The 24682-nt window shown below is 42.7% G+C and overlaps 3 protein-coding genes across 7 annotated transcripts in view; 1 reads left to right on the top strand and 2 right to left on the bottom strand.

The window, feature by feature from the left end:
- PKD2L1 (polycystin 2 like 1, transient receptor potential cation channel) overlaps positions 1-7545 on the bottom strand; it is a 128539-nt gene extending 120994 nt beyond the window's left edge. For both annotated transcript variants that reach the window (XM_057308579.1, XM_057308578.1), the window contains exons 1-3: positions 6012-7545; positions 5385-5534; positions 705-815 (exon numbers count right to left, since the gene is read on the bottom strand). The gene's annotated coding sequence lies outside the window, so the exon portion shown is untranslated. The remainder of the gene's footprint in view (positions 1-704; positions 816-5384; positions 5535-6011) is intronic.
- A 2858-nt stretch (positions 7546-10403) lies between these two features.
- WNT8B (Wnt family member 8B) lies at positions 10404-21669 on the top strand. Its single transcript, XM_026493614.3, has 6 exons — positions 10404-10426; positions 18089-18122; positions 18904-19042; positions 19906-20031; positions 20783-20925; positions 21124-21669. Exons 1-6 carry the CDS (start codon positions 10404-10406, stop codon positions 21667-21669), a joined length of 1011 nt encoding a protein of 336 aa, XP_026349399.1.
- The window catches only part of SEC31B (SEC31 homolog B, COPII coat complex component), a 39526-nt gene continuing 32961 nt past the window's right edge, over positions 18118-24682 (bottom strand). For 2 of the 4 annotated variants that reach the window (XM_057308574.1, XM_057308576.1), the window contains 2 exons: positions 23605-23665; positions 21724-22735 (listed from right to left, as the gene is read on the bottom strand). In XM_057308574.1, the coding sequence (XP_057164557.1) occupies positions 23627-23665 (39 nt within the window). In that variant the 3' untranslated portion in view covers positions 21724-22735; positions 23605-23626. Of the gene's footprint in view, positions 23666-24682 lie in introns of all 4 variants that reach the window. The other 2 variants (XM_057308575.1, XM_026493880.4) reach the window with 2 other exon arrangements.

The raw sequence follows: 24682 nt of genomic DNA, 5'->3' as shown, positions 1-24682 counted from the left end.
TGGTGAAAGTGCTTTGGAAACTATAAACCACCTCACAAGTGATAGGTGATGTTATTGTCAGTTTCATTTAGCTCTTGGAAACCACATAAAGTATCTATACATTGATATGTTAACAAGTAACTACGCAATGAGATACGAAAGAAAGACCTGGGAAGTGCAGGTTGCTAGGGTGTTTGGAGTTTCTCCCCAGTTGAGATATATAAACTCAGTCTCTTTCTTTATCAGTTTGCATTGTGACCATCTGTTTAACCAAGGTATGAATCCAATTGCTACATAAACTGTTGAGGAAGCAAGGATAGGGATTCTTTGCTGAAATCAGCTTCCTGTGCCAAGAACGTATTCTTATCATGAACGAGTATTATGCCATCTTTATGAGAGAGTTGGTAAGAAATATGCTAAATTTATGCAATGATTTGCAAGTTAAGGCAATCACTGGCAACACTTCCGATTACAAAATGAACCACCAAATAATTGGTCAATTCTTAACTGGCATTTTAATTAAATATTTCACGTTCAAAAAAAAAAAGTCTCTCTTTTTTCCCCCTCATGAGAACAAAAAGACAAAAGGGAGCGGAGACTATTTCAGAGCATTTCTACTGATGTTCATGGTATTCTTCAGCTGATTCAGTATCAGCAAAAGAGAAACACGAGATTCCTTTCCCCAGTCACCAGGGCAGTGTGAAGAATTGTTCTATAAAAAATACCTTTACTGTGTGTTCCTTCCCTGCTGGAGGGGGTCATGTTCATTTCATTCTGATACTGACACAGCCACACTGAAAGGTGGCTGGGTTGCTTGTCTGTCCAAATTCAAGTGTCTGGATTCAAAAAGAGAAAGGAAAAAAGAGATGTGAAAGAAAGTTCTAATTTAAAAACACAGTTTAAGAACCCCTTCTTGCTTTGCCTGACTTTGAGGAGAAAACGTACAAATCTCCTGTATAATGCAATTAGATTTTAATTGCTTTTTCTCTATAAGCCCCAATTTGAATTAAACATGTACACTTTGCCAAGAGGCTGTTTTTGGTAGCATTTGAAGAGTGATTTTTAAATTTAACATTAAATCTTGATTATTCTTATAATGGAACTATCAGGGTTCTGCATAAGGTCATCTTCCCCTTTGTGCCATGCAGAGAAATTTGACCAACCACAGCCTTTCAGATATTTCTCTTAATACTTCATTATCAACCTTTTATGTAAGGACCTCAAAAGCATTTAACAAATAGAGAACCACAATTTCTGCTTGGCTGTTCAATTGTAGGCTTGCCTGAAATTACTGTCAAAAAAGTCCATCAACAGAAGCTCCTGGGCTTGAAAGGAGGAAATAAAGATGATACTCACTTACAACATGCAGTTTTACTAGGGTTCTCAAGGCAAGATGAGTGGAAATTTTTTTTAAAAAAGCATTCTCCACCATTTCTTCTTGTTGGGACAATTCTGAGAATTATCCTTTAGTAACTTAAGGAAAATCTTTTCTTTGACTCTGTTTTCTTTAATTCCAATGGCTCCCAAAAAAGAGAATGGGAACGTGTGATACAGCCAAGCAGATAGTGATGCTTATAATGGTGGCCAGAGATCAGCCAATTTGACTTTTTATTTCCAGTATACTTACCCATCTGGCATGAATAGGACTAGAACACGTTTTTCCTTAACTGTTGCCTTCATTTTACTTCAAATGATCATTACTCATAATGATCCAAGGTTTTGCCCAGTTCTGTCCATTTCTCCTCTCTCTCTCTCTCTCTCTCTCTCTCTCGCTCTCCCCCCTCCACCCGCCCAACTTGATGACAAAATCAGAAAGATGCACTGGAACACAGAGGTAAACTATGGCTCTGCTCTCATTCTTTCCAGAGGATTTAAACAGTCAGTTTCTTTTCTGCAGTAGAGCAAGAATTTATCGAAAATCTTTTTTAAGGCAACTTTTGAAATACACCATTCCTTGGTTTGTTACATTTATGTATTTAAAGTACCCTTTCTATGACCTTTCTATGAATTTCTATGGAATTTCATCTGATAATGACTTTCAGAACCCCTGATCAGCAAGGGCTTCAGGGAGTATAGGGGGTTGTCTTGCATCCATACTCTCCCCAAGCATCATCTATAGCTAAAATTATTCTCCACAAACATGTGCTACTATCTTTCAAATACATATTATGAACAATAAAAGTACACACTTAAAATTACTGACTTAATGATAATTTGTTGTCATGTTAAGTTTCTGTTAAGTTTTTCCACTAACAGAAAAAGAACAAGTGCAATCAAGTGAGGTTGCATTAAACTTTGTTACATTAAAAAGAAATTCTCATCCTCAGGGAGGCTGGGAATCTCTGGAGTTAGGGAAATAAAAGGTAAGTGCAAATTGCTCTGGAATCTGGAAAATAATATGCCAATATCAGAGAGTCACATATCAATAGCTTCACTGATCAATAAAAAAATTCATAGCCCACGAAAAAACTTGGGCTCCATGGGGTAACTCTGAGGGAGATTAGGTCAGTAGCTGCACTGTTGGAGGTCCTTCTAAGGGCTTGAGACATGATCACAGAAGTTTAATCCCCGGTTTTGTCATTGATTTGTCAACAACTTGAGCCCTACATTTTTGCTTTCAGAGTCTCTATACTTCCTGCCATGAATAAAAATAACAGTTAGCTAATAATAATAATTAATTTGTTAATGATATTTATTATCATCATCATCATCATCATTTACGAAGGCTAAGAGGTCCTGGGAAGAGACACTTCATTATAGCTTTTCTTACAAAACCAGTTTGTATAAATAAGGCAGATGCTCCGGGATGCACATTTATTTTGTGCGTGTGGATGATAATATGACAGAAAGAAGGATCTCCTTTTTGTGATTTATATAAATAAAGATATTTTAAAAAGGATCAGAAGAAAAGGAGTTTCAATCCAAACCCTCTCTCTTCCATGGAAAGAGTTTATTTTTTTCTCTTTTTCCCAGCTGGGACAATTGGTTTAATGTTATATATTGGGCAATGCTATTCTCTCTTGGGACTATAAATACAAATCCCTTTTTCTTGGGCTCCATTTACTCTTAGCTTTTTTCTTTTCCAACTGTTATGATCAAGTTCTCTTAATCTGCTGGATGTTAACTATTATTAAAATCAGTTAGGACATTTAGAAAGGATTTTATTTGTTCACATTTTGGGCGAAATGTTTTTTGGCTAAAAGATTCCAAAGATTCCACTAGAACCTTGCCATCTACTCATCTTTGAAGAGTTAGTTTAGGTGTTCCCTCCTCCTGGAAGGCATCTCAGGTTAAATTAGCTAACTCTTCTCTCTGCCCCCATTAAATCCAGTGGCAGGTTAAGCCATCATGGCACTTGGTAACTTTTATTGGAATTCTGCTTTTGAATCTGTCTTCTTCACTAGCCCAGAAACTTCTCTGGAATCAGACACCTTGCCTTATTTATCATCGTGTCTCTTATGTGGAAATTAACCACGATCGTAATAATGGGTAACTTGCTATGTAGGCAGGCACTGTTTTAAGTGCTTTACAAATCCTTATACTGATTCTCTGAAGTAGATACTGTGGTCAACTACATTTTACAGGTGAGGAAGCTGAGGCCTAGAGGTCTTAAATAACTTGGCAAGATCACCTAACTTGTAATGATCCAGGTGGAATTTGAACACAGAATACTTGGTTGTTGAGGCCCCAGGTTGAACCACTATGCCCTACTGATGAATGTGTTTTGAGCTGATCTTTGCATGTAAACTATTTTACATAAGGGAAGAACCATGACAGGAAACAAACCTTAATTTAAGCTTAATCTTTTCTTAAGTTCAGAAACTTCCATAAGTAGGTATCAGTTCTCAGAAGTAGAGCTCCTAGTTTAAAAGTAGAAGGTTCCAGGGGCACCTGAGTGGCTCAGCCGGTTAAGTGTCTGCCTTCGGCTTAGGTCATGATCCCAGGGTCCTGGGATCAAGCCCTGTGTTCTGCTCCCTGCTCAGCTGAGAGCCTGCTTCTCCCTCTCCATCTGCCTCTCTCTCTCTCTCAAATAAATAAATAAAATCTTAAAAAAGAAAAAGTAGAAGGTTCCATGGTTTACTTAAGTCCTTACTTTTGTATTGCTATAGTCTTCTGAAAAAGGGTAATTTAGGATTAGCTTTGGCTCTGTCCCATATCCTGGGACAAAATCTATCTCAGGAATAATAATAATAATAATGTGAACCAACACTTAGTACATGTTCACTATATAACTGGCCAAAGACACAAAACTTGTTAGTGGTGGGACAGGAATTTGAGTCTACAGCACTCACGGCTTTTCTCCAATAAGCCCTTCTGCTTCAGATAGGACCTTGCTTTGTTTTCCCTGCCCACAGTTGTAGCTCAGAAGCCAGAACACTGGACCATGGTCCTTTCTGTGTGGCCATCCTTCTTTCTCCGACACTCTAATTCTTCTGGGAATTTTTAATGATGTTAACAGTAGTCTGATACACATTTCGAAGTCTGGGATTAAGAAACAAAAGTGTCGGGGTGCCCGGGTGGCACAGCGGTTAAGCGTCTGCCTTCAGCTCAGGGCGTGATCCCAGCGTTATGGGATCGAGCCCCACATCAGGCTCCTCCGCTATGAGCCTGCTTCTTCCTCTCCCACTCCCCCTACTTGTGTTCCCTCTCTCGCTGGCTGTCTCTATCTCTGTCAAATAAATAAATAAAATCTTTAAAAAAAAAAAAAAAGAAAAGTGTGTATCTGACTAGTATTTTTATGTTAAAAATATTAGTTCTGTTAGCTTAAATTATCTCTTATACTTATTCATCCAACAAATTTTTATTATTTCGTTCTCTTATTTCATTCCTTTCATCTCACTGAAAACTGGCTACAGGCTCTTTGACTTGGGTTACATGTGTAGAGTACCGTCTTTTGCCAAAAACCTCAAATTACCTGTTCTCTTCGATGTAGTGGGCTTGTACTTTTTTGGAGATCATTCAAAAACTGTCTGTACTATCTGTACGGACTCTGATGTGAAGGTTTTATGTATAGCATAAGAAAGCTAGCTCTGACAATATTTTCCTAAGGATAAAGACCCATTTTTGTAGCACATCTTAGGATCTGCAGGAGTCCAAGAATTATTGTGGTGTCCTCCATTTCATTGTTTTTTGTGTAACAGCTTTTAAAGAGACACTTCGAATCTTTAGAGCCCTTTGCCTTCTGATTCCCCTTACAATCAAAGTAATAGCCAGTGGCAAAACCAAATTCCCCAAGATCCCTAATTCAGGCATGTGACAGGGAGATGTAGAGAATAAACAGTGTTGGTCTGGAAGGAAGGAAGGAAGGAAGGAAGGAAGGAAGGAAGGAAGGAAGGAAGGAAGGAAGGAAGGAAGGAAAGGGAAGAAGGAAAGAAAGAAAAGGAAAGAAAGAAAAAAAGGGGTACCTGAGTGGCTCAGTCGGTTGGGTGTTTGCCTTCGGCTCGGGTCATGATCTAGGGGTCCTGGGATCAAGCCCTGCCATCAAGTTCTCTGCTTGGCAGGGAGTCTGCTTCTTGTTCTCCCTCTGTGCGCTCTCTCTCTCAAATAAATAAAATCTTTAAAAAGAAAGAGAGAGAGAGAGAGAGAGAAGAGAGAAAGAGAAAGGAAAGAAAGAGGGAAAGAATTTTGTTCTATCTCCATCAGAAAGGCAGAGGAGAATTCATAAGGCTTAGAGAGAGAGGTCAATATAATTTTTCTTAGGATAAACCCTCACTTTGCAGAAAGCAGATTTTTCATTCTAAGTAAAAGACTAGCCTGGGGGAAACTGAGCTTGGTTCACATAAATAACACTCCTCACTGCCTCCCATTGAAATATACCTACACTCGGAGGGCCTCTCAAAAGAAACTACCATTCACTTTGGACAGACTCTCTAGTCTCATTATAAGCCAAACTTTTATGGCTTGTTTTTCTCAATCTTTATTGTAGGCCTTTGTTATTGATCATGTCATTTCTCTGTATGCTTCTTAGGTCAGAGTTATCTCTAAGCCCAGAGCAATCAGACCATAAGGGGATCACTTAAATTCACCATTACCTGGCCAGTCCAAATTCACTTTTGGCTGTTTACTCAACTTCAGCATCCTCTGGAACCAGCACAGTATGAGGCTGTGTTCCAGTCATCTCCATAAGGCCCTGTAAGTGAGCCAGTAGTTCAGTCTTTCTGTACAACTCCATAGACGAAATTCTTAGGTCTTCTAGGCCAAGCTTAAACCATCCTGCCTTGTGAGAAATTTCCTCTTCATTCAAAACTAATTCTCTTTTGCTGCCATAAATCTCAGTCCTTTTCCTTTACTCAAGCTCTTCAGGCTCACCGTTTCTGACTTGAAAGATTCCATTCCACACCAGTAGCCAGGATAATAAATAGTGAACCATATTATCCTGTCTGACATTTCTTCACATTAATCCAAGGTGTCTGGTGGAGCCTATGCTGCATACATTATTGGTTCAGAAGCAGTGTATTGTTTAATTTTATGTTACGGAAAATTTCATTTTTTTCAACAAAGAGAGAGAGAGAACAGCATATAATGAGCCCCCCATAACTCTACTTCAACAGTTATCAACTGCTAGCTCATCTTGCTTCATCTGTACTTCTGTAACATTTTCAGCTGCATATATTTCTCTTTGTCTAAATCTTCTAAATACTACCATGGTTCAAAATTGGAAGAAGAGCAATAGGAAAAGAAATCTCCTATCTTGTGTCTGAGAGATCTAGAGTCAGTGATTAGAGTGAATCTTGGAGAACATATAGATATGGCCAACTGCCCTTGGGGAGAAAAATCAGGAATAAAAATTAGTAAAGAGAGAAAATTAATTTAAATACATATTTGAGTTTATTTCTGCTTGAGTGTGGCTGATTAGCAAAGGCAACAGAAGTGGATACTTGAATCGGATTGAGGACAGAACATTTTTACCATCTATTTAGCTTTAGTTCCATTAAATAGTAAAAAATGATACTAAAGTGTCAAAATCTGTCAATTTTCTCACCTTGAACTGTTCACCTAGTTGTTTTGTAGGATAATTCTTAGAGTTACCTTATACACCTACCTTCTTGATCCTGAAATAAACTGGTATTGTATCCATCAATGCAGTTGAGAACACGAATATTTTCTAAAGTCTATACAACAGGGACCAGAGTAACAAAATCAACAAACAAAACAAAATTCTCTGCCTCCATAATGATCCTGGAAGAGGTTCCTGTAATCCCATGCTTTCTGGGAACAGTGGCTTGGGCTGTTCCTTAGCAGCTTTTGCTTAGAGGCCACAGAACAGAGAAAGAGTACAGCTTATTCCCAGTTAGAGTCCTCATTTAAATGCTAAGTGTTGAAGTGCTTTCTTGTAGTTCAGCGTTTCTCAGCGGAGTCTGCTACAATACATAAAGAAGGAAGGAAATACGGACAAGGAAAGACAGCCTATCACTTTATAAAATATCCTGGAATACAAATGACATTTTAGTTTCAGAGGAAAAGATGGTCCCTTGAAAATTTGTGATTTGCTCAGGAAAGAATCTGCCTGGGATTGTTTTGCAGAGACCTATAATACACAGTTGTCCCATCAGCTATTACATGGTCTTTGCCAGGAATTATTTGGCACGCGCTGAATTTGAGATAATGTGGGATTTTATTATAAATTTTAATGCTACTAAAACTGCTACTCAAAGTGATGCATCTCTTTAAATTTTTTTTTTTTTTAGCTAAGTGGTTTACAAGACTTTTCTTTTTAAATATATTTTAGGGCACTGCATTATAATATGGAAAATTCACATTTATAAAAAACAGTTTGAGAATTATTTATAGGCCTGAATTCCCTTGGAAGAAAGAGACATAGAATAGGGAATAGGAAAGAAACTGTACATTCCTTATTTTTTTTTTATACTTATCTTGGAAAAAACCTTCCCTTAGCCCCAATCTGCACTGCGATCATGTCTTTTTTCTTCCTTTCAATGCCATCCTCCCTCAGTGAGTCTACACTGGCGGCTTTCATTTCACAACTGCTCATTTGCTGTGATCTCGCTTCTGTTCCTTTGCTCTACTGAAATAGATCTCTCCACTAATATCACCTTTGTCCCTTCTGGACAAATTTTAAGTAGGAGGCAACTTGTCTTTGAAATTCTGGACATTTCTCTTCCCTTCAAGACTTCAGCTATCTGTGCCATCTACTTTCTAATCCCTTCCCCTAGCTAAATGGGAAAGAGACTGTTTTCAATTATTTGGACTTTACAATGGATAAGAACTAGTCATGCTGTTCACTCCTTAAAAAATTTTTGCATCTTAAATTTAATTCTTTCTAATCTGTACAGCAAATTGCTCCTAGCTTAAATATCCCTGGGTATTGTCAGACGGGGTAGTGAGAAACTTCAGACCGATGGGAGATTATTTCACAGTCATTCCTAAAGCTTGCCTTCTGTGTCATTGTGTGTGTGCAGATCTCCGTGTGTGCTGCAGAGCGTGTGTTCTGTGGGCCAGATGCCGTAGAGGTGCAGAGAATCACACGGAAACTTGCTCAGAAAGAACTCTCCTTGGGCTCTCCCTGGCCCAAGACATCTAGTGAGTTCTGGGAGGTGAAAAGGGGGCTGTCACACATTCATTCTGAGAGAAGTTGCTTCACTGGCACACTTTCTAGCTACAGCCCCAGGCAGCTCCCCTACTCTGGATCCTCCCCTTAACCTTTTCACTCCTTTCCTGTTCTATCTCTGTGCTAGATCACCAGACAGAGATCTGCATCTGCATTTATTCACTGCCACTTCTTAGTTTCTCTGGGCTATCCCTGAAAGCTGAAGTAGGCCATCTAGAGCTTCCGGACCCAGAGACTTTTTATGGACCTCAAAAGATGAGATTAAAGGGTAGGGAGAAGCCAAACCTATTATTCAAAGACTTGTGAGGAAAGTGAGGGGGGGTGCCAAAAAACAAGGGGATCAGAGTACATTGAGATGAAAGTTTTGGGCCCTGAGAGGAAAAAACTAAATTCTGGAGATTCACATTCAGAATTTTGCTTTTTAAAAATATAGGGGAGGGGGCCACCTGGGTGGCTCAGTCAGTTAAGCATCTGCCTTCAGCTCAGGTCATGATCTCAAGGTCCTGGGATTGAGCCCTGCATCGGGCTCCCTGCTCAGCGGGGAGTTTGCTTCTCCCTCTCCCTCCCCCTCTGCCTCTCACCCCTGCTTGTGCTCTCTCTCTCAAATAAATAAACAAAATCTTTTTTAAAAATCTATACAGGTATACACACACACACACACACACACACACACACACACACACACACACGTGTGGGGAAGGCAAAAAGGGAACCCTAACTTAAATCTAAGCTACTACGTTAACCATTGGGATTCAAATGTATCAGAGCACACCTGGCAAAGCAGCGCTGGCCTATAAGAAGCTTGCTGCATGGGACTGAGTGCTTCATTGGGAAAGGACTCTCATACTGAGGGGAGGTGGAGTCCAGCACACAAACTTGACCTCGTAACAAGGTCCTGGCCATGCAAAGGAAGAAGTAAGTCTGAAGATAGGATGGTGTTTGGTACTGCTGGTCCTGTGTCCATCTGTGCCCCAGACTATAATCAGGCATGTGTTCTTACCACGGCTGCTAAGCTGCTAACTATACAATGTGATGTGCTACAGACAGCCTCTTGGGCTATGCTAGTTTGGAAAATGCCCCCAAATAGGAAGAAATTGCTGCAGCTAATTAGATAGCAGTTTAAACTGCTCATCCGCAATTAGACATAACTACCAGAGAGGGGGACTTGCAATTTTCTGTGAACTTCCCTAAGGTGGTAAAATAAACTTCTTCAAATGATATCAAATGAAGAGGAGCTTTAAAATTAGGGTGTATGGCTCTATGGATCATAAATGTTAGGTAAGAAAACACAAAGAAACAAAAGAAACTTGGAGACTTTCCAAGAGCTAAAATAGAAGCTACGGCATTTGTATTTGGGTTGATCCAAAGTCCCTCCCCTCCTGTCCCAGCTCCCTGGGAAAAATTTTTGCTGATCGGGCTGATTATGAAATAGGCAATTCAGGGGGCCATACAGCCCATGAGAGAAGCTGCATGATGCTGAAAGCTGTGCGTGTCTGAGGATTTCCAGTGCCCTAGATCAAAGAATTTTGAACTGTGGTTAGATCGTGGCTGATTATAGAAACAGAGGTGTTGCAAGGTTGGAAGATCCACAGGGCAGAGGAGCAATGAGAAAATGAGGGAAAGACTGCAGGACTCTGCTCTAGCATTACCCATAGCTTCAAAACTACAAATGCATCCGTATCTAGATGGTTGTTTAACAAGAACTGAAAAAAATATTTAGTAATTAGGAGAATAGTAAGGACTTAGACACACATTGAAATGAAAGGGAAAGAACTGATAAATTCTGACAGGAGAGGAGCTGGGCAGAGGGCAGTGCAAATGGGACAAGAGGACATGATTTAACTAACCAGCCTAGATGGGGGCAAGTGACAGCAGAAGGTATGGTGAAACATTATTGTGAGAGCTAAGAAGGAATGATGGCAAGAGAGAGAGAGAGTGATTATTGCTCTCCCAAATTCTTATTGTTGGTAAATTAACTTGGGAGAAGGATGAGATGGCATTAGAAGCTTGTAGGAAAAAGTACAAACCAAAGACTGAATTACAGACTCATTCATGACAGTGGGTTGATGATAAGAATGTGAGGTGGTCTGAGAATATAAAATCATAGCTATGGCATTGAAGACTTCCATGAATGGAGGTAGTTAGCATGTTTCCTAGAGGACAGATGGCCCCTAGACAAACACTCAGAATTTTTGTGGGCACATTCCACTCCCCAAAATATTTTATTCCTGGTATGACAAAGGTAAGCATAAACAGTCAGTTATAATTGCTAGGGGGGAAAAAACTACAGTACCAAGAAAGACTGCAAGGAAGGAAAGAGATCCCCATGATTTTAAAGCTCAGTGCAGTCGGAGACCCAGCCCCTCAAGGCAGTGACCAGAGAGAGCTGTGAGAGCTACCAAAACTGGAAGGTACTCCATCCAGAAACAAAACAAGACAATGTCCACCACTTCGTTACTGTTACAGTTGGAGCAGCCATTGTCTAGAACACTGAAGCAATAATTTAAGCTTTCCAAGCCCTCAAATTATTACCTCGATATTACATGCCTGTTCCCCCTCTGGACCAGTGTTTCTCAAAGTGGACTCTGAGGACCATCTTAGGAATGTGTACACACAGATTCCTACCATATATCCCCCCCCCCATCACCACTGCTCAACAAGAGTCTCTGGAACTGGGACCCAAGAATCTTCATGTCTAATAAACTCCCCAGAGGATTCTCATGGACTCTACCAGCTAATCCATGTGGATTAATTTTCAAATGCTTACACTGAAGTCTATTCTCCAAATCTCTGGCATTCCAGATCATGTATGTATGTATGTAACATTTAATTTTTATATATTTATATATTTTTATACTTTATATATTTAAATTATAAATGTATTTTTAAAGACATTTATTTATTTGACAGAGAGGGAAAGAGAGAGCACAAGCAGGCGGAGTGGCAGGCAGAGGGAGAGAGAGAAGCAGGCTCCCCACAGAGCAGGGACCCTGACAAAGGGCTCAATCCCGGGACTTTGGGACCATGACCTGAGCCAAAGGCAAATGCTTAACCGACTGAGCCACCCACATGCCCCTATCAATTTCTTTTTATATAAATAACATTTTGCAGATTTACAGAAGCTTGCAAAGAACTGTACAGGGAAGTCCTATGCACCCTTTTGCCAGCCTTCCCCCATGTTAACATCTTATAACCATAGTACTTCTTCTATAAAGTTTATTCAGACTTCTCAGTTTTACATACAACACTAAAGTTTGCACTCCATTGTCCTAGATTGATGGAACACTTCAAAAAAAAAAAAAAGCCAAAGCAAGACTGACACCAGAAGTCAGGAGGTAGGAGAAGAATCCAGTCCTGTCTAGGCCAGGCAGTAGGCTACCTGACAGTTAAAGGGAATTGGTAGAGCATGGTTCACCACTGGGACCCACAGGAAGGCCAGGAGCAGATCTGGGGAGATGCTTTCACCAAAGCCACCTTTTTTGGGCATCCGGGCACAGGGGCAGGGCTAGCTTCATCCCGAATGTCATTGAAGAATTATCCTGCTTATCTGGCAGGATAGCCCCATCTATTTGCTTTCAAGCCAATGGAAACTGCCAGCACCCAAGGTAATAAAGAGTCTTTCCTAAATCAGAAAGTACACAGGTGCTTATTCTTGAGGGAGTCGTTATAGGGATGAAGGAGGTCCGGTGTGGATGAATCAATAATAGCCAGTGTGCCAAGGCCAAGGATATTGCTCTTGGGTTGACAAAGGCACTTACAGCAGGAGGTCAATGAAAGCTGAGCCCAGGAAAGGTATCTACAAAACACTAGAGAAACTCTAGTTGATACTTTTCTTAATCGTCCATTTCTTTGTGAGGATCGCTCCAGGCTGGGCCCACCACTTGAATTCTGCATATATGGGCAGGTGAGGAGAACTGGCAGGGCTGAAGACACCAGAAGTTTATCTAAATGAGTGACTATGGAGTCTTCCCAGGATAGCATTCGCTCTAAGGGAAGAGAATCAAGAAGATCTAGCAATGAAGCTTGTCACTAGAATGTGTTAGCAAGACCCTCAGTTTTAGTCCAACAAAGAGGTTGGAGGGTGACTAGAAGGGCATGTTACAGGCAAAACCTGAAAGAACTATTTTACTAAAATGCTATAAGACCTTGTACACAAATGGCAGTTTTGATACCGAAGTAGAAAAGCAAAACTCTAAAATGGATTAAAAAACATTTGTTCCTGTATTTAAAAAAATTAATAGTTGCTTTAAGAGAAGTTTTAGGTTCACAGAAAACTTGAACAGAAAGTATAGAGTTCTCATAAATCCTGCCTCCCCCTCCCCACAATTTCCCCCATTATTAACATCCTGAATTAGTGTGGTACATTCCTTCTTTTTAATGCATTGAACACAGTCTAAGCAGCAACAGTCTTCCCCAAAATGTGCCCAGGGGATGTGGTGGTACCCAGATAAAGCAGAGGGTAGGCCTGGCAGATATGGGTACCTGGCGGACATACAAACAGAGGGAGGGTTGGAGCAATGGAAGAATGGAAAAGCAGCAGAGACAATGTGATAGTTAACAGAGCCTGTTTATAAGTGTGTGCAAAACATCACTAAGACCTCCAAGAAATACTTATCAAGAACTTTTCGGGGATCAGGAGTCCTGAATTAGCAGGTGGGAATAAGAGCAAGAGAAATACGGGTTGCGGAAAAGTGTAAGAGTGAAGGAATACATGCTCCAGAATCACACTGACTAGGTTCCAATCCTGGCTTTACCACTTAACTAGCTGTGTGATGCTGACTAACCACTGTATGTTTTAGTTTCTGTTTTTGTAAAATGGAAGACATTATAGTTTCTACCTTACACAACTGGGGCAATTAAATGAGCTTAAAACACATAAAGAAAGCACTTAAAGTATTTTGTGTGCACAGGCTAAACATTCAGTAAATAGTACAGTACCTACCCCCATGGGGTTGCCATGGAAATTAAAAATGATACAGGTAAAGCACTCTTTTAGAAGAGACATACTCAATAAATGTCAGCTATTACCGTGTGATGGAAATTAAATATTAAATGTTATCAGTATATATGCTGGAAGACTGTCAAAAGGAGAAGAAACAATTACGAAATTTTTATTTGGCAGTATAAAAACAAAACTAACTGCAGTTATTTATATAAATTGCTTACCACGTATGTCTAATTACTATGAAGAACAATAACAATTATACATAACATTAAGTGTGTCAGACTGACTTTGCTAAAACTTCTGATCATAACACCAACCTCTGTGTACATATGCTTAGTGTTCACTGTCTGTTGCTCTTGTGGTATGATCACCTGCTAATGTAGCATGGTTGTCTGCTCACAATATTAGAAAATTAGTGGAGGCACTGGCTTGCCAGACTTCCTTCTCACATCCTTTCCCAGATTTTTTTTCAGTCCTTGTTATCCTATAATTTTCTGTTCATTCTGATGATCCTTCCATTCTTTCTTCAAAACCCTTTAATTCAATCCATTTTTAAAGAGCACTTACTCTGTTCAAATTGTAATAGGAGCTGGAGGGGATACAAGGATAACTAAGGCAACCCCTACTTATAGTCGAGTATTAGGGAACAAAAGGAAACCTTAATACGAGGCAGAAGAAAGCTGCTGTGAATCTTCAAGAAATGCTGGTTGTGGCTTTTGAACTAGATACCTAAGAATAAGTAAAACTTTTATATGGAATTGACTACTCTGGACATTTTGTATGAATAGAATGATACAATTTATGAAGCAGAGAAAGATGGGGGAATTGCAATTTTAAATAGGATGACCAAGGAAAGCCCTGGGGAGAATGACACATTGGATTTAAAGGCAGAATGCAGGTGAAGGAACAAACCATGAGGATATCTGAGTAAAAAGCATTCTGGTCAGAAAGAACAGGAAGTGCAATGGCCCAGAGGCTGGAGAGTGCCTGGTGTGTTGGAGGAACAACAAGACCAGTGGGGCTGGAACTGAGTAAGTAAGGGGAGGGTAGTAAGAGATTAGGCATTAACGGGGGCCAGATTTTGTAAACCATGATAAGGTTTGGCTTCTGCTTTATGTGAAATAGGAAATCATTAGAGGATTTTGAGCAGAAAATAGCGAAATTTGATTTACATTTTATTTTTTTTAAAACTTATTTATTTGAGAGGGGGTGGAGGGAGGGACAGAGAGAGAATCTTCAAGCAGACTCCCCACTGAGCCTGGAGCCCGACATGGGGCTCGATCTCATGACACATGAGATCATGACCCATGAGATCACAACTGGAGTCGAAACCAAGAGTTGGATGTTCAACTGATGGAGGCACCTGGGTGCCCCTAATCTATATTTTAAAGGGACTGATCTTTAAATGGACCAATCATTTTGAGAATAAAATGTGGGAGAATAGGGTGGAAGCAAGGAGATCAGTCAGTAGACTTTAACAATAATCCAGGTAATGGGATGCCTGGCTGGCTCAATTGTTAGAGCATGCGACTCTTGATCTCAGGGTTGTGAGTTCAAGCACTACATTGGGTGTAGAGATTGCTTAGAAGTAAAATCTTAAAAATGAAACAATAATCCAGACAAGAGACAATGATAGCTTGGACCCAGTGATCGCAGTGAAGGTGTTGAGAACTGAGTAGAGTCTGAATATAACCTGAGCTGGAGTTGGCAGGATTTAACGACAGAATGAATGTGGGATGTGAGAGAAAAGAAAGGAATCAAAGATGATTCCAAGATTTTTGTCTGACAACTAGGAGGATTTTTGTCTGACAACTAGTAAGTCCTTTACTTAAGTGGGGAAGACTACAGAAGGAGCAGGTTTGGGATGGTGGCAGCAAAGATCAGGAGTTAAGTTTTGGATGTATTAAGTTTGAGATGCCCATTAAACATTGAAGTGGAGATGTCAAGAATATAGTTGGATATGCAAGTCTGGAGTTCAAGAAAAGGTCTGAGAATTGTTGGGAGGGTAAGGCACAAGCCTTTTGAATGACACTCAGTCTGGGTAGTATCTTCAGCAACTGTCCATATGGGGAATGGGAAGCTTGTACTTCGTCTAGGATCATGTTGATTATACGATTATAGAGGTGCCTCCACTTGGTAAACAAACAAAATTTATATCTTCCACTGTTTATTAGGACCTTGTCTCCAATCACTTAATTGTCTCTAGGAAATACCCATACAAACACTGAAATTCTTTGGCTCTCTTTCCACTTTCTAACATCACACACTATGCTTTCTGTAATCCGTATTATATTTTACTCCCCAATAAAAAAATCTTGCCATTGTCTCATTAATTAAGAACAAGATCCTCCTCCTTTGGTGTTCACAAGGACACACAGTTTTTTTTTTAAACGGAGATATGGTCAATATATGACATTACATTAGTTTCAAGTATACAACAGAATGATTTGATATATGTACATCCTGCAAAATGATCATTAATATAAGCCTAGTTAACACCTATCCCAAGTCTTTTCTTAATACTGGATGGTCTGGATAAGAGGAAGCCAGCCATAATGGTTCAACTATGTCTGCAAATAATTCTGGGGTTAACAAATGTCCACACAAAGCCTACAGCCTTGTCCCATGGCAGGTGTTCAATTAAATCTAATTGATTAATTATTTCGGCTCAACCAGCATATCATACATATAAAGCAAATCTTTACATATGGTAGGATCTTGAGGAAAGAATCCTACTATCTCCCGCCATGGCTCCCTGTGATTTCAACTTAGTATCGTCTCACACAGTGACTCTTCACCCAGGCTCATGGCAAAGCTTTCTCTTTTGTCTACCACTTGATTTGTTTTGTTGCTGTTTTCTTTCCTGATACTGTCTATCCTCTGAATGGGAACCAGCCTCTGTCTGGCCTTGTAATGTCCAAATTATGCCTAACATTAAGATAGCCTCTATGAGCCAGAGCAAGACTCTCTGGTGTTACCCCATTATAGCCACACCCATCCCCTATCCCTAACCCCTGGCAACCACTAATCTATTCTCCTGCTCTATAATTACATATTTCACAATTGTTACATGAATTAAATCATGAAGTATGTATCCTTTTTTTCTTTTTTTTGAGAAAGAGAGAGAGAGAGAGAGAGAGAGCATGCGTGGGGAAGAAGAAGAGAGAGAATCCTAAGCAGGCTCCATGCCCAGTGGGGAGCTCAACACTGGGCTCCATCTCACGACCTTGAGATCATGACCTGAGCAGAAATTGAGTTGGATGCTTAACCAACAGAGCCACTCAGGTGCCCCAAAGTATGCACTTCTGAGACTGGCTTTGATCACTTTGTATAATGTCCTTGAGTTCATCCACATTATTGAATGCATCAATTATTTCATTCCTTTTTACCACTGAATCATGGTAAATGATGGCATGGATGTACCATAGTTATTTTATCCACTCACACTTGGAAAGGTATTTTTGAGTAGTTTCCAGTTTTGGGGTATCATCAATAAAGTTTTATAAGTATCCATGTACAAGTTCCTGAGTAAAGATAAATCTTCATTTCTCTGCGATAAATGCCCAAGAGTGGAACTGCTAAGTTGAATGGCAACTCCATTTATTTCAGTTTTGAAAGAAATGGCCAAACTATTTTCCAGAGTCAGATTATTTATTTTTGGAATTTAATTATGACTCAGTTCCTAGAAAGCCACTCTACTGTTTTTCTCTTTCTGATTAGAGAACTATCCTTCTCAGAGTCCTATGGAGTCCAATGGCTTGGACTCAACCCTGCCTCAATCACTTATTAGCTGGGTGAGCTTGAACAATACATTTACCTTTTTTGAGTCTCAGATTCCCCATTTTAGAAATGGGGATAATAATGGCCAAGAGAGAAAGAATTTAACAAGATCAACATGTAAAATACTTACAGTAGAGTGTCAGTACACAGTAGTGAGTTAATGCTCTCTCTTCCCACTTGATGGCAAAATAATGATTAAATATTACTCCTAACATTTTCGGTATTTGAAATTTTAAAAATCAAAAGAAAGCATTGGGGCGCCTGGGTGGCACAGCGGTTAAGCGTCTGCCTTTGGCTCAGGGCGTGATCCCCGCCTTATGGGATCGAGCCCCACATCAGGCTCCTCTGCTATGAGCTTGCTTCTTCCTCTCCCACTCCCCCTGCTTGTGTTCCCTCTCTCTCTCTGGCTGTCTCTATCTCTGTCAAATAAATAAATAAAATCTTTAAAAAAAAAAAAGAAAGAAAGAAAGCATAATGTTGGCTCCTTTTTTTTTTTTTTTTAAGTAGGCTCCACACGCAGCATGGAGCCCAATGCGGGGACTGAACTCACGACGCTGAGATCAAGACCTGAGCTGAGATCAAGAGTCGGACATTTAACCGACTGAGCTACCCAGGCACCCTAATGTTAGCTCCTTTTGTACATATTCTATTATATAAATTATTTTTAATAGATTCCTTATGCATAATTTTTCCTTGGCAAAACCATTTTCATTTCTTCCTATCAATTATGTTTGCTGAGGTAATCCTTATAATGCTTGGCAACAGAAAAGAGTTGGTATATCTCCATTATGCTCTGTGGTTTTTCTCTCTCCTAGGTCAGTGAACAATTTCCTGATGACCGGTCCAAAGGTAAGAAAAAATGTCCTTTGATTTATTTGGATTTCACTAATCTTAGCTTCTTGACTAAAGACTATATATGTCAATTTCTTTTCATTATATCCACATTATTATTATTACAGAAGGAAAAACTGTGGCATGGAGAGGGTTAGGGACACACACAAAAAAGAACAGAGCAAACTAGTGTCAGGACCATGGCAAGAAGTCAGGAGTACTGATTCTGATTTTATGGCCAGAAGTTCCAGAGCGACAAAAGTCAACAGCCTTTCCCAGTGTCAGGTTGCAGCCACACATCCTTCTCAGTGCAGTGGTAGGACACAGTTCTCCATCTTTAAAATGCTGACATTGTACTCCATGATCTCTAAGGACAGTTCCAGCCCCCAAATGTTCTTTTCTAAGACAGTAATGGGATGAGAACAGCTGAAAATCCATGAATTATGTAATTTGGGTTCATTTTGGAGAGGCAGAATAGTATAGTGAATAAAGACTAGTGAGGTCTAGAGTCTTGTAACACTGAATTTCATTCCTACTGTTACCAGCTGCTAGCTGTGGGACCTTGAGCAAACTGCTTTACTTCACCTCTCTGAGCCTCGGGTTCCTAATCTATAAAAATGGTACCTATTTCACAAGGTTATTTGTAATGTTAAATGGAACAGCATATTTAAAGTGCTTACTCTGTCATTATTTTCGAAGGAGGAGAAAGTGGGCAGGAAAACAGATGCGTGGCCACTTCAAGGCAAATGCCTCCCAAGTTCAGCTGGAAGTCTGAATTTTGACCCCTGTGTTTCTGTAGGCTTACCTGATCTATTCCAGCAGTGTGGCAGCTGGTGCCCAGAGTGGTATTGAAGAATGCAAGTATCAGTTTGCCTGGGACCGATGGAACTGCCCCGAGAGAGCCCTCCAGCTGTCTAGCCATGGTGGCCTTCGCAGTGGTAAGGAAAGCCTCGGCCACAGCTCTCGGGACCCCCTGGCCACAGGTTAGAGCCCCACTCTTCAGGGATGGCCCCCTGCTGCTTCTACATCCACATCTTAGTCCTCACCTGGTCTCTACTCTCAGGTGATCCTGTCTCTGGGATCTTCTCTGTTCCTTCTCCATCTCCTCCTTCTTACTTATAGAGCTTTTTCTCTTTTCCCAACACCCTCACTGCTCAATTAATGGACCTTGCCTCGCCCCCAATCCTAGAACATCCTTGGCCTCCCAGTTGGCTAAGGGCTTCCTCACAATATAAAGAGCATCGGGAGGTAGGTAGGAGTATTAATTCTTCATGCCTCTTAGCCCCTTCCTTCAGCAGCTCAACAGAGAGGTACAGGACAAGTGGGGACTGACTTGGACACCAGATTCCCAAGGAGAAGATAAAGAGTGGCCATGCCAGTAAATGAAATAGCTGCCAATCAGAGGTTCTTTTCAGGACTAGCTGGCCCGTGCCTCTTAGACTTCAGTATTTCAGGAAGAAAAAGGCATGGGTTCTTTACAACCTGGCCTTCAGATTCATCTCCTTCCCCATTTCTTCCTCTGGCTCTTTGCCACCTAAATCCTTTAGAACCACGTATATCAACAGTAATCTAGCCACCTAGTCATATGTGTGACCTGAAAAGATGGGAGGGGAGAAGCATAGCGCTGAGACCGAGCCTGGAACAGACCATGGAAGAGAGTAAGGTACATTATAAAGGTGGGGAAACATGATGGAGCTGGGGAAGGAGGGCACAATGATGGCATTCAAGGAAGATAGCATGACCGGTACTTCTTCGAGTTGCAACCCCTCCCTCTGACTCACCCATTTTTGGTTCCTGTTAGCTAATCGGGAGACAGCGTTTGTACACGCCATCAGTTCTGCTGGGGTCATGTACACTCTGACTAGGAACTGCAGCCTGGGGGACTTTGACAACTGTGGCTGTGACGACTCCCGAAATGGGCAGCTGGGTGAGTAGTGGTACTGTGGGTGGCCAGGGCAGGCAGGCAAAGTTCACTATGAATGAAAAGTTCGGTGGGTAGTTTGATGGGGTGAAGAAGAGTTGTATTCTTCTAAATCCGAGGAAAATCAGGGCCTCCAGTTTAAGCCAAAACCTTAGAGTAACAAACTAGGCTCAAGGTAGCTTGGGGCCCTCCTTCTCCAAGTGAGGGTTTTCCTTAATTTAAACACAATAAAGGAACAACACCCCCTGTGGATTAAATCCTGCTACTCTCTCAGAATAGGGGGAACATGATTCCATATTGCCTGTCCCTGTTTCCTTTCCACTCTTTACCTCCACTGTCCTCTCGAATCCTCTCTGCGCTCCAGCTCAACTTCCAACTTGGTTGGTCCATATTTCTATCGCACCTCTCTCTCCCCCTCAAGGCTAGGTGCTTTCCTCTTCTTCTTCAGGCCATTTTGTGGATGTCAATCACTCACCACGCACGAACACACTCTGCCCAAAGACCAGAAACAGCGTGTAGAGGGGCAAGCCGCTGGCATCTTGCAGAGAATCCACTCCGCAACTCCTTAGGTCATGGAGTCCCGAGCAGGGGATTGGCTGAGGCTGGAAGTGGAAGCACAAACCCGGCCTAAACAAATCTAGGCTGAAACTGATCTGGAGACGGGGCACTTGCCCAACACCACACCCAACTGGGAACAGTAGCCCAGCAAACCAAGCCCGACTGCTCAACAACCTTTTTTCCACTTGTACTCTTCCAGGCGGCCAAGGCTGGCTGTGGGGAGGCTGCAGTGACAACGTGGGCTTCGGAGAGGCAATATCCAAGCAGTTCGTCGATGCCCTAGAGACAGGACAAGATGCCCGGGCAGCCATGAACCTGCACAACAACGAGGCCGGCCGCAAGGTGAGTCCTGCAGCCCCTGGGGTGAGGCAGCTGGCTCCATCCACCAGAAGCCCTAGGTACAGACCGCTCTTCAGTTCATTTAACAGATTGGAAAGGCGAGGGACCAAGGCGGCCAGCCACGTGAATTAGCTAGGCGCCTCACAATCCCCCAGAGGCCGACTCCCCACCTGGCCAGCTCACTCCTAGCTCTCTCCCCAGGCGGTGAAGGGCACCATGAAACGCACGTGTAAGTGCCACGGTGTGTCCGGCAGCTGCACCACGCAGACCTGCTGGCTGCAGCTGCCTGAGTTCCGCGAGGTGGGCGCGCACCTGAAGGAGAAGTACCACGCGGCTCTCAAGGTGGACCTGCTGCAGGGGGCTGGCAACAGTGCCGCCGGACGAGGCGCCATCGCCGACACCTTCCGCTCCATCTCCACACGGGAGCTGGTGCACTTGGAGGACTCCCCGGACTACTGCCTGGAGAACAAAACGCTGGGACTGCTGGGTACCGAGGGCCGAGAGTGCCTGCGGCGCGGCCGGGCCCTGGGCCGCTGGGAGCGCCGCAGCTGCCGCCGGCTCTGCGGGGACTGCGGCCTGGCGGTGGAGGAGCGCCGCGCCGAGACCGTGTCCAGCTGCAACTGCAAGTTCCACTGGTGCTGCGCGGTCCGCTGCGAGCAGTGCCGCCGGCGCGTTACCAAGTACTTCTGCAGCCGCGCCGAGCGACCGCGGGGGGGCGCGGCGCACAAACTCGGGAGAAAACCCTGAGGGGCTCCTGTCCCCCCCCCCCCCCCCCGTTTCTCCATTTGTCCTTGGCTTCTTTTAGAGACCCCAGTAATAGAGGAAACTAGGGAATGCTCTCCCCCCGCCCCAAGAGGGAGAGACACCGCCATCTCTCCAGAGCTTGCCACTTTCCAACCCCATCCCCCAATTCCTCCACACTCTGTGCTCTCCTCGAACTCATCTGCATCATCCTCACAGACCACACTTAGGTCTGAGAACCCTCAGTCCTGAGATTCTGAGCTACTGATCTTCCTGGAACTAGGATGAGAATAGGCGTTCCTCCTCCCTTTCCTCGCTGCCCTAACGCCTGACCTACCCCTATGGAGCCTGTGGAAGAACACTCCTCGGATATGCAGGGCCAGGGTAAAGCCATGCTTTTCTTTCTTCATTTTCTTGCACCCCTCCCCCCATTTTTCTGCTGCCAGGTCTCTACCACAGCCACATCTTTTTTTTTTCTGCAGAGCTCCTTCCGTGCCTGATTCCCTGCTAACTGTTGGCAGACACCCCAGCAATCTCTTGTTCCCTTTCCCTGAAGAAAAACTGTGACAAAACTGACCCCGGAAAAAGCATGTCTTTGTGGCTTCTTTCCTAGAGGCAGGGCCTGAAGATGGAAGAAGTGGGAACCCTAGAGGGCTGACTTGCTGGAAACCAAGAGTGCTACTCATCCTTGTGATACCATGTCTCCGGCAGACTTCACCAGTCAGGCAGTGACCTTCCTAGACAATAACCCGAGGTGCTCCAGGCATACCCTTACTGTCTAGGAACTACATAAGGGCAGATTACCCGTCGTTTCCTACGGCTTAAACTTCTCCCTACTCCTAAACTATTTCTTCCTAGCAACCAAATTCACCTCTTCTCCTTCCCCAAAGGATCCTTGTTTTTCTGAGCCAAGACTGAGCTAAATAAAGCCCATTTCCTATTCAGATCCCAGCTTGCACCTCTAAAAGCAGGTCATAAGGAAGGAGAAGCTGGGACCTTTCGTTTTCACAAACCTGGATCTCAAACAGGCAGGATTCAGGGCATTGGATCTCGTCTTCAATAGGTAAACTTCCTGCAATGAAACTTTCCAATTGGAAGCTCAGCACCTTGAACTTTAATTTATTACAGTCACTGTGATATGTGCCTTCTTTTCTAAGTATTGAACTTATTCTTGGGGACATAGGGGAGGGTGGGTGGAAGATATAACGTCTAGGCCCTCTCTTCCCTTCCCGCTTGCCAGAACACTATCTTCCATTGAGCCTCACTTCCCTGATGGCCTAAATAGTTATGCTGGCCTGACTGAGGCTAATCTGCCAACAATTAGTGAATCATCCACATAAATCTTCCCTCAATACATTCACTCAGTAGCTAAGAGCTCACTGCTTGTGGTACTTGAGACAGAAGCCGTACAGCAGGGACTTGCTTCTGAAAGAGGGCTCTGGAAAGGGAAGAGTCAATCCCTGACAGACTCTCTGTAGCCCAAGGAGCTTCCCAGCCATCTCACTTCTCCTAAGCTGGTCACGGATCTGGACACGGAACAGCTCTTTAGGAGAACTGGTCAGATGCCAGACCACCTCATCCTACCTCCCAGAGTAGGAGAGAGCAGAGATGTGGCTCCAAGTAGGTAACAGGGGCTGAGGCTTTAGAAGCCAAACAAGGAGAGTGGAAAGACTCCTTTTATATTCCAAATTGGGACAGTGGCCAGGTCAGACCCCAACCCCTAGCCTCATCCCTACACATCCTGTGGTTGACTAACGCTGAGAAGAGGGGCTGCCTGCCCTGCCTCACGGGGGACACACTTCCCTTCAGGGTCTCCTAGTGCTTCCTTTCCAGCTCTATCAGCAAAAGGCCTTTTTTGCTCCTTCCCTCAGCTTTGATCTGGGCCTCATGAAATCTCCCAACTTGTCCTTCTTTCCTAATCAAGCAGCAGCATATACTAACCTGGCTGTCCCACTTGGCAGAATTACTTGATAGTGTGCAGTAAGAAAATCTGGCAAGGCAGCTAGAAAATATAAAAGGACAGGGTTGTAAGGGAAAACTGCATTCTCCAGGAGGTCTCTCAGCATAAAAGTAGGAGAACTATTGCGCTTCATATTTGATAATTTCAGGTCAGTACTTGAAACCTGTGCTGCCAGAAAGTTCTTTCATAGGTTGTTGTTTTGTATTCCCAAATAGATATGATTGATACCAGATTCATTTGAGTTCTATAAAGAAAACATTATTGAGCTACTTTAGATCTGTATTGCTTTTTTTCCTCTCTTGCATTATCCATTCATTCATCTGGTCATTCAGCAAACACTGGAGTGCAAATACAGTGGTGAACAACACAGAAACCTCTCTGCATTCATGGAGTTTAGGTTCTCTCTTACAATCACCAGGGCTGTGTCCCCCTTTGCAAACAGGGACAACTGTGTAACAGCTGCTTGGGAAGACACCTTGGAGGTCAGCTAGTCAAACCTTTTGTTTTACAGATTAAAACTGATGCTGAAAAAGATGTCTGTCTTATTCAGCCAACTAGTAAGTTACCGGGGGGTACATACTGGAACCTGGTCCCTTCCCTCCTCTTGTGTACTGTTTAAGGCCCATCTGTCTCCACCAGAGAAGCAGAGGGAGATCCTGAGAAGTGACAAGGACACTGGGTGGGGGGAGGGAGGGTGCAAAACACTGTCTCCTTCCTGTCCCTGGCCTGTGAGCCTACACACAGGCAGGGCTTTCTTTTCTTGAAAAGAATCCCAGCCTCAACTGGCCTTAGCAGCAGGTTAGGGCAAAGACAGAGCCAGGGTCGTGCTCAGCCCTGGTGGTGCTGGCGGTGGTGGGAGGGGAGGGCAGGCCAGGGCACCCGCCTATTGTGGGTCTGGATTGGATGCTTCCACTCATTCATTTCCTTTTAATTAACCCACATTCCTGGAGGAGAAATATTTATGTTGGCTCCCATAGAGGCAATCCGCAGACTGGAAAGAAGGGGGAAGAAAGCCTGCCTTAGCAAAACAATATCTCTAAAGAGCTCAAGAAGAGAAAA

This window comes from Ursus arctos, unplaced genomic scaffold (assembly GCF_023065955.2).
Source record: "Ursus arctos isolate Adak ecotype North America unplaced genomic scaffold, UrsArc2.0 scaffold_7, whole genome shotgun sequence".
NCBI classification, from domain to species: domain Eukaryota; kingdom Metazoa; phylum Chordata; class Mammalia; order Carnivora; family Ursidae; genus Ursus; species Ursus arctos.
Note: the sequence above shows the minus strand (reverse complement) of the source record. Positions and strands in the feature narration are given on the sequence as shown.

Excerpts from the sequence above, each read along its gene's own strand:
- WNT8B (XM_026493614.3), top strand. The coding sequence starts at position 10,404 with ATGGGGGCAAGTGACAGCAGAAG. Across the intron at positions 19,043-19,905 it reads CCATGGTGGCCTTCGCAGTG|CTAATCGGGAGACAGCGTTT; the intron begins GTAAGGAAAGCC and ends GGTTCCTGTTAG. Across the intron at positions 20,926-21,123 it reads ACAACGAGGCCGGCCGCAAG|GCGGTGAAGGGCACCATGAA; the intron begins GTGAGTCCTGCA and ends CTCTCTCCCCAG.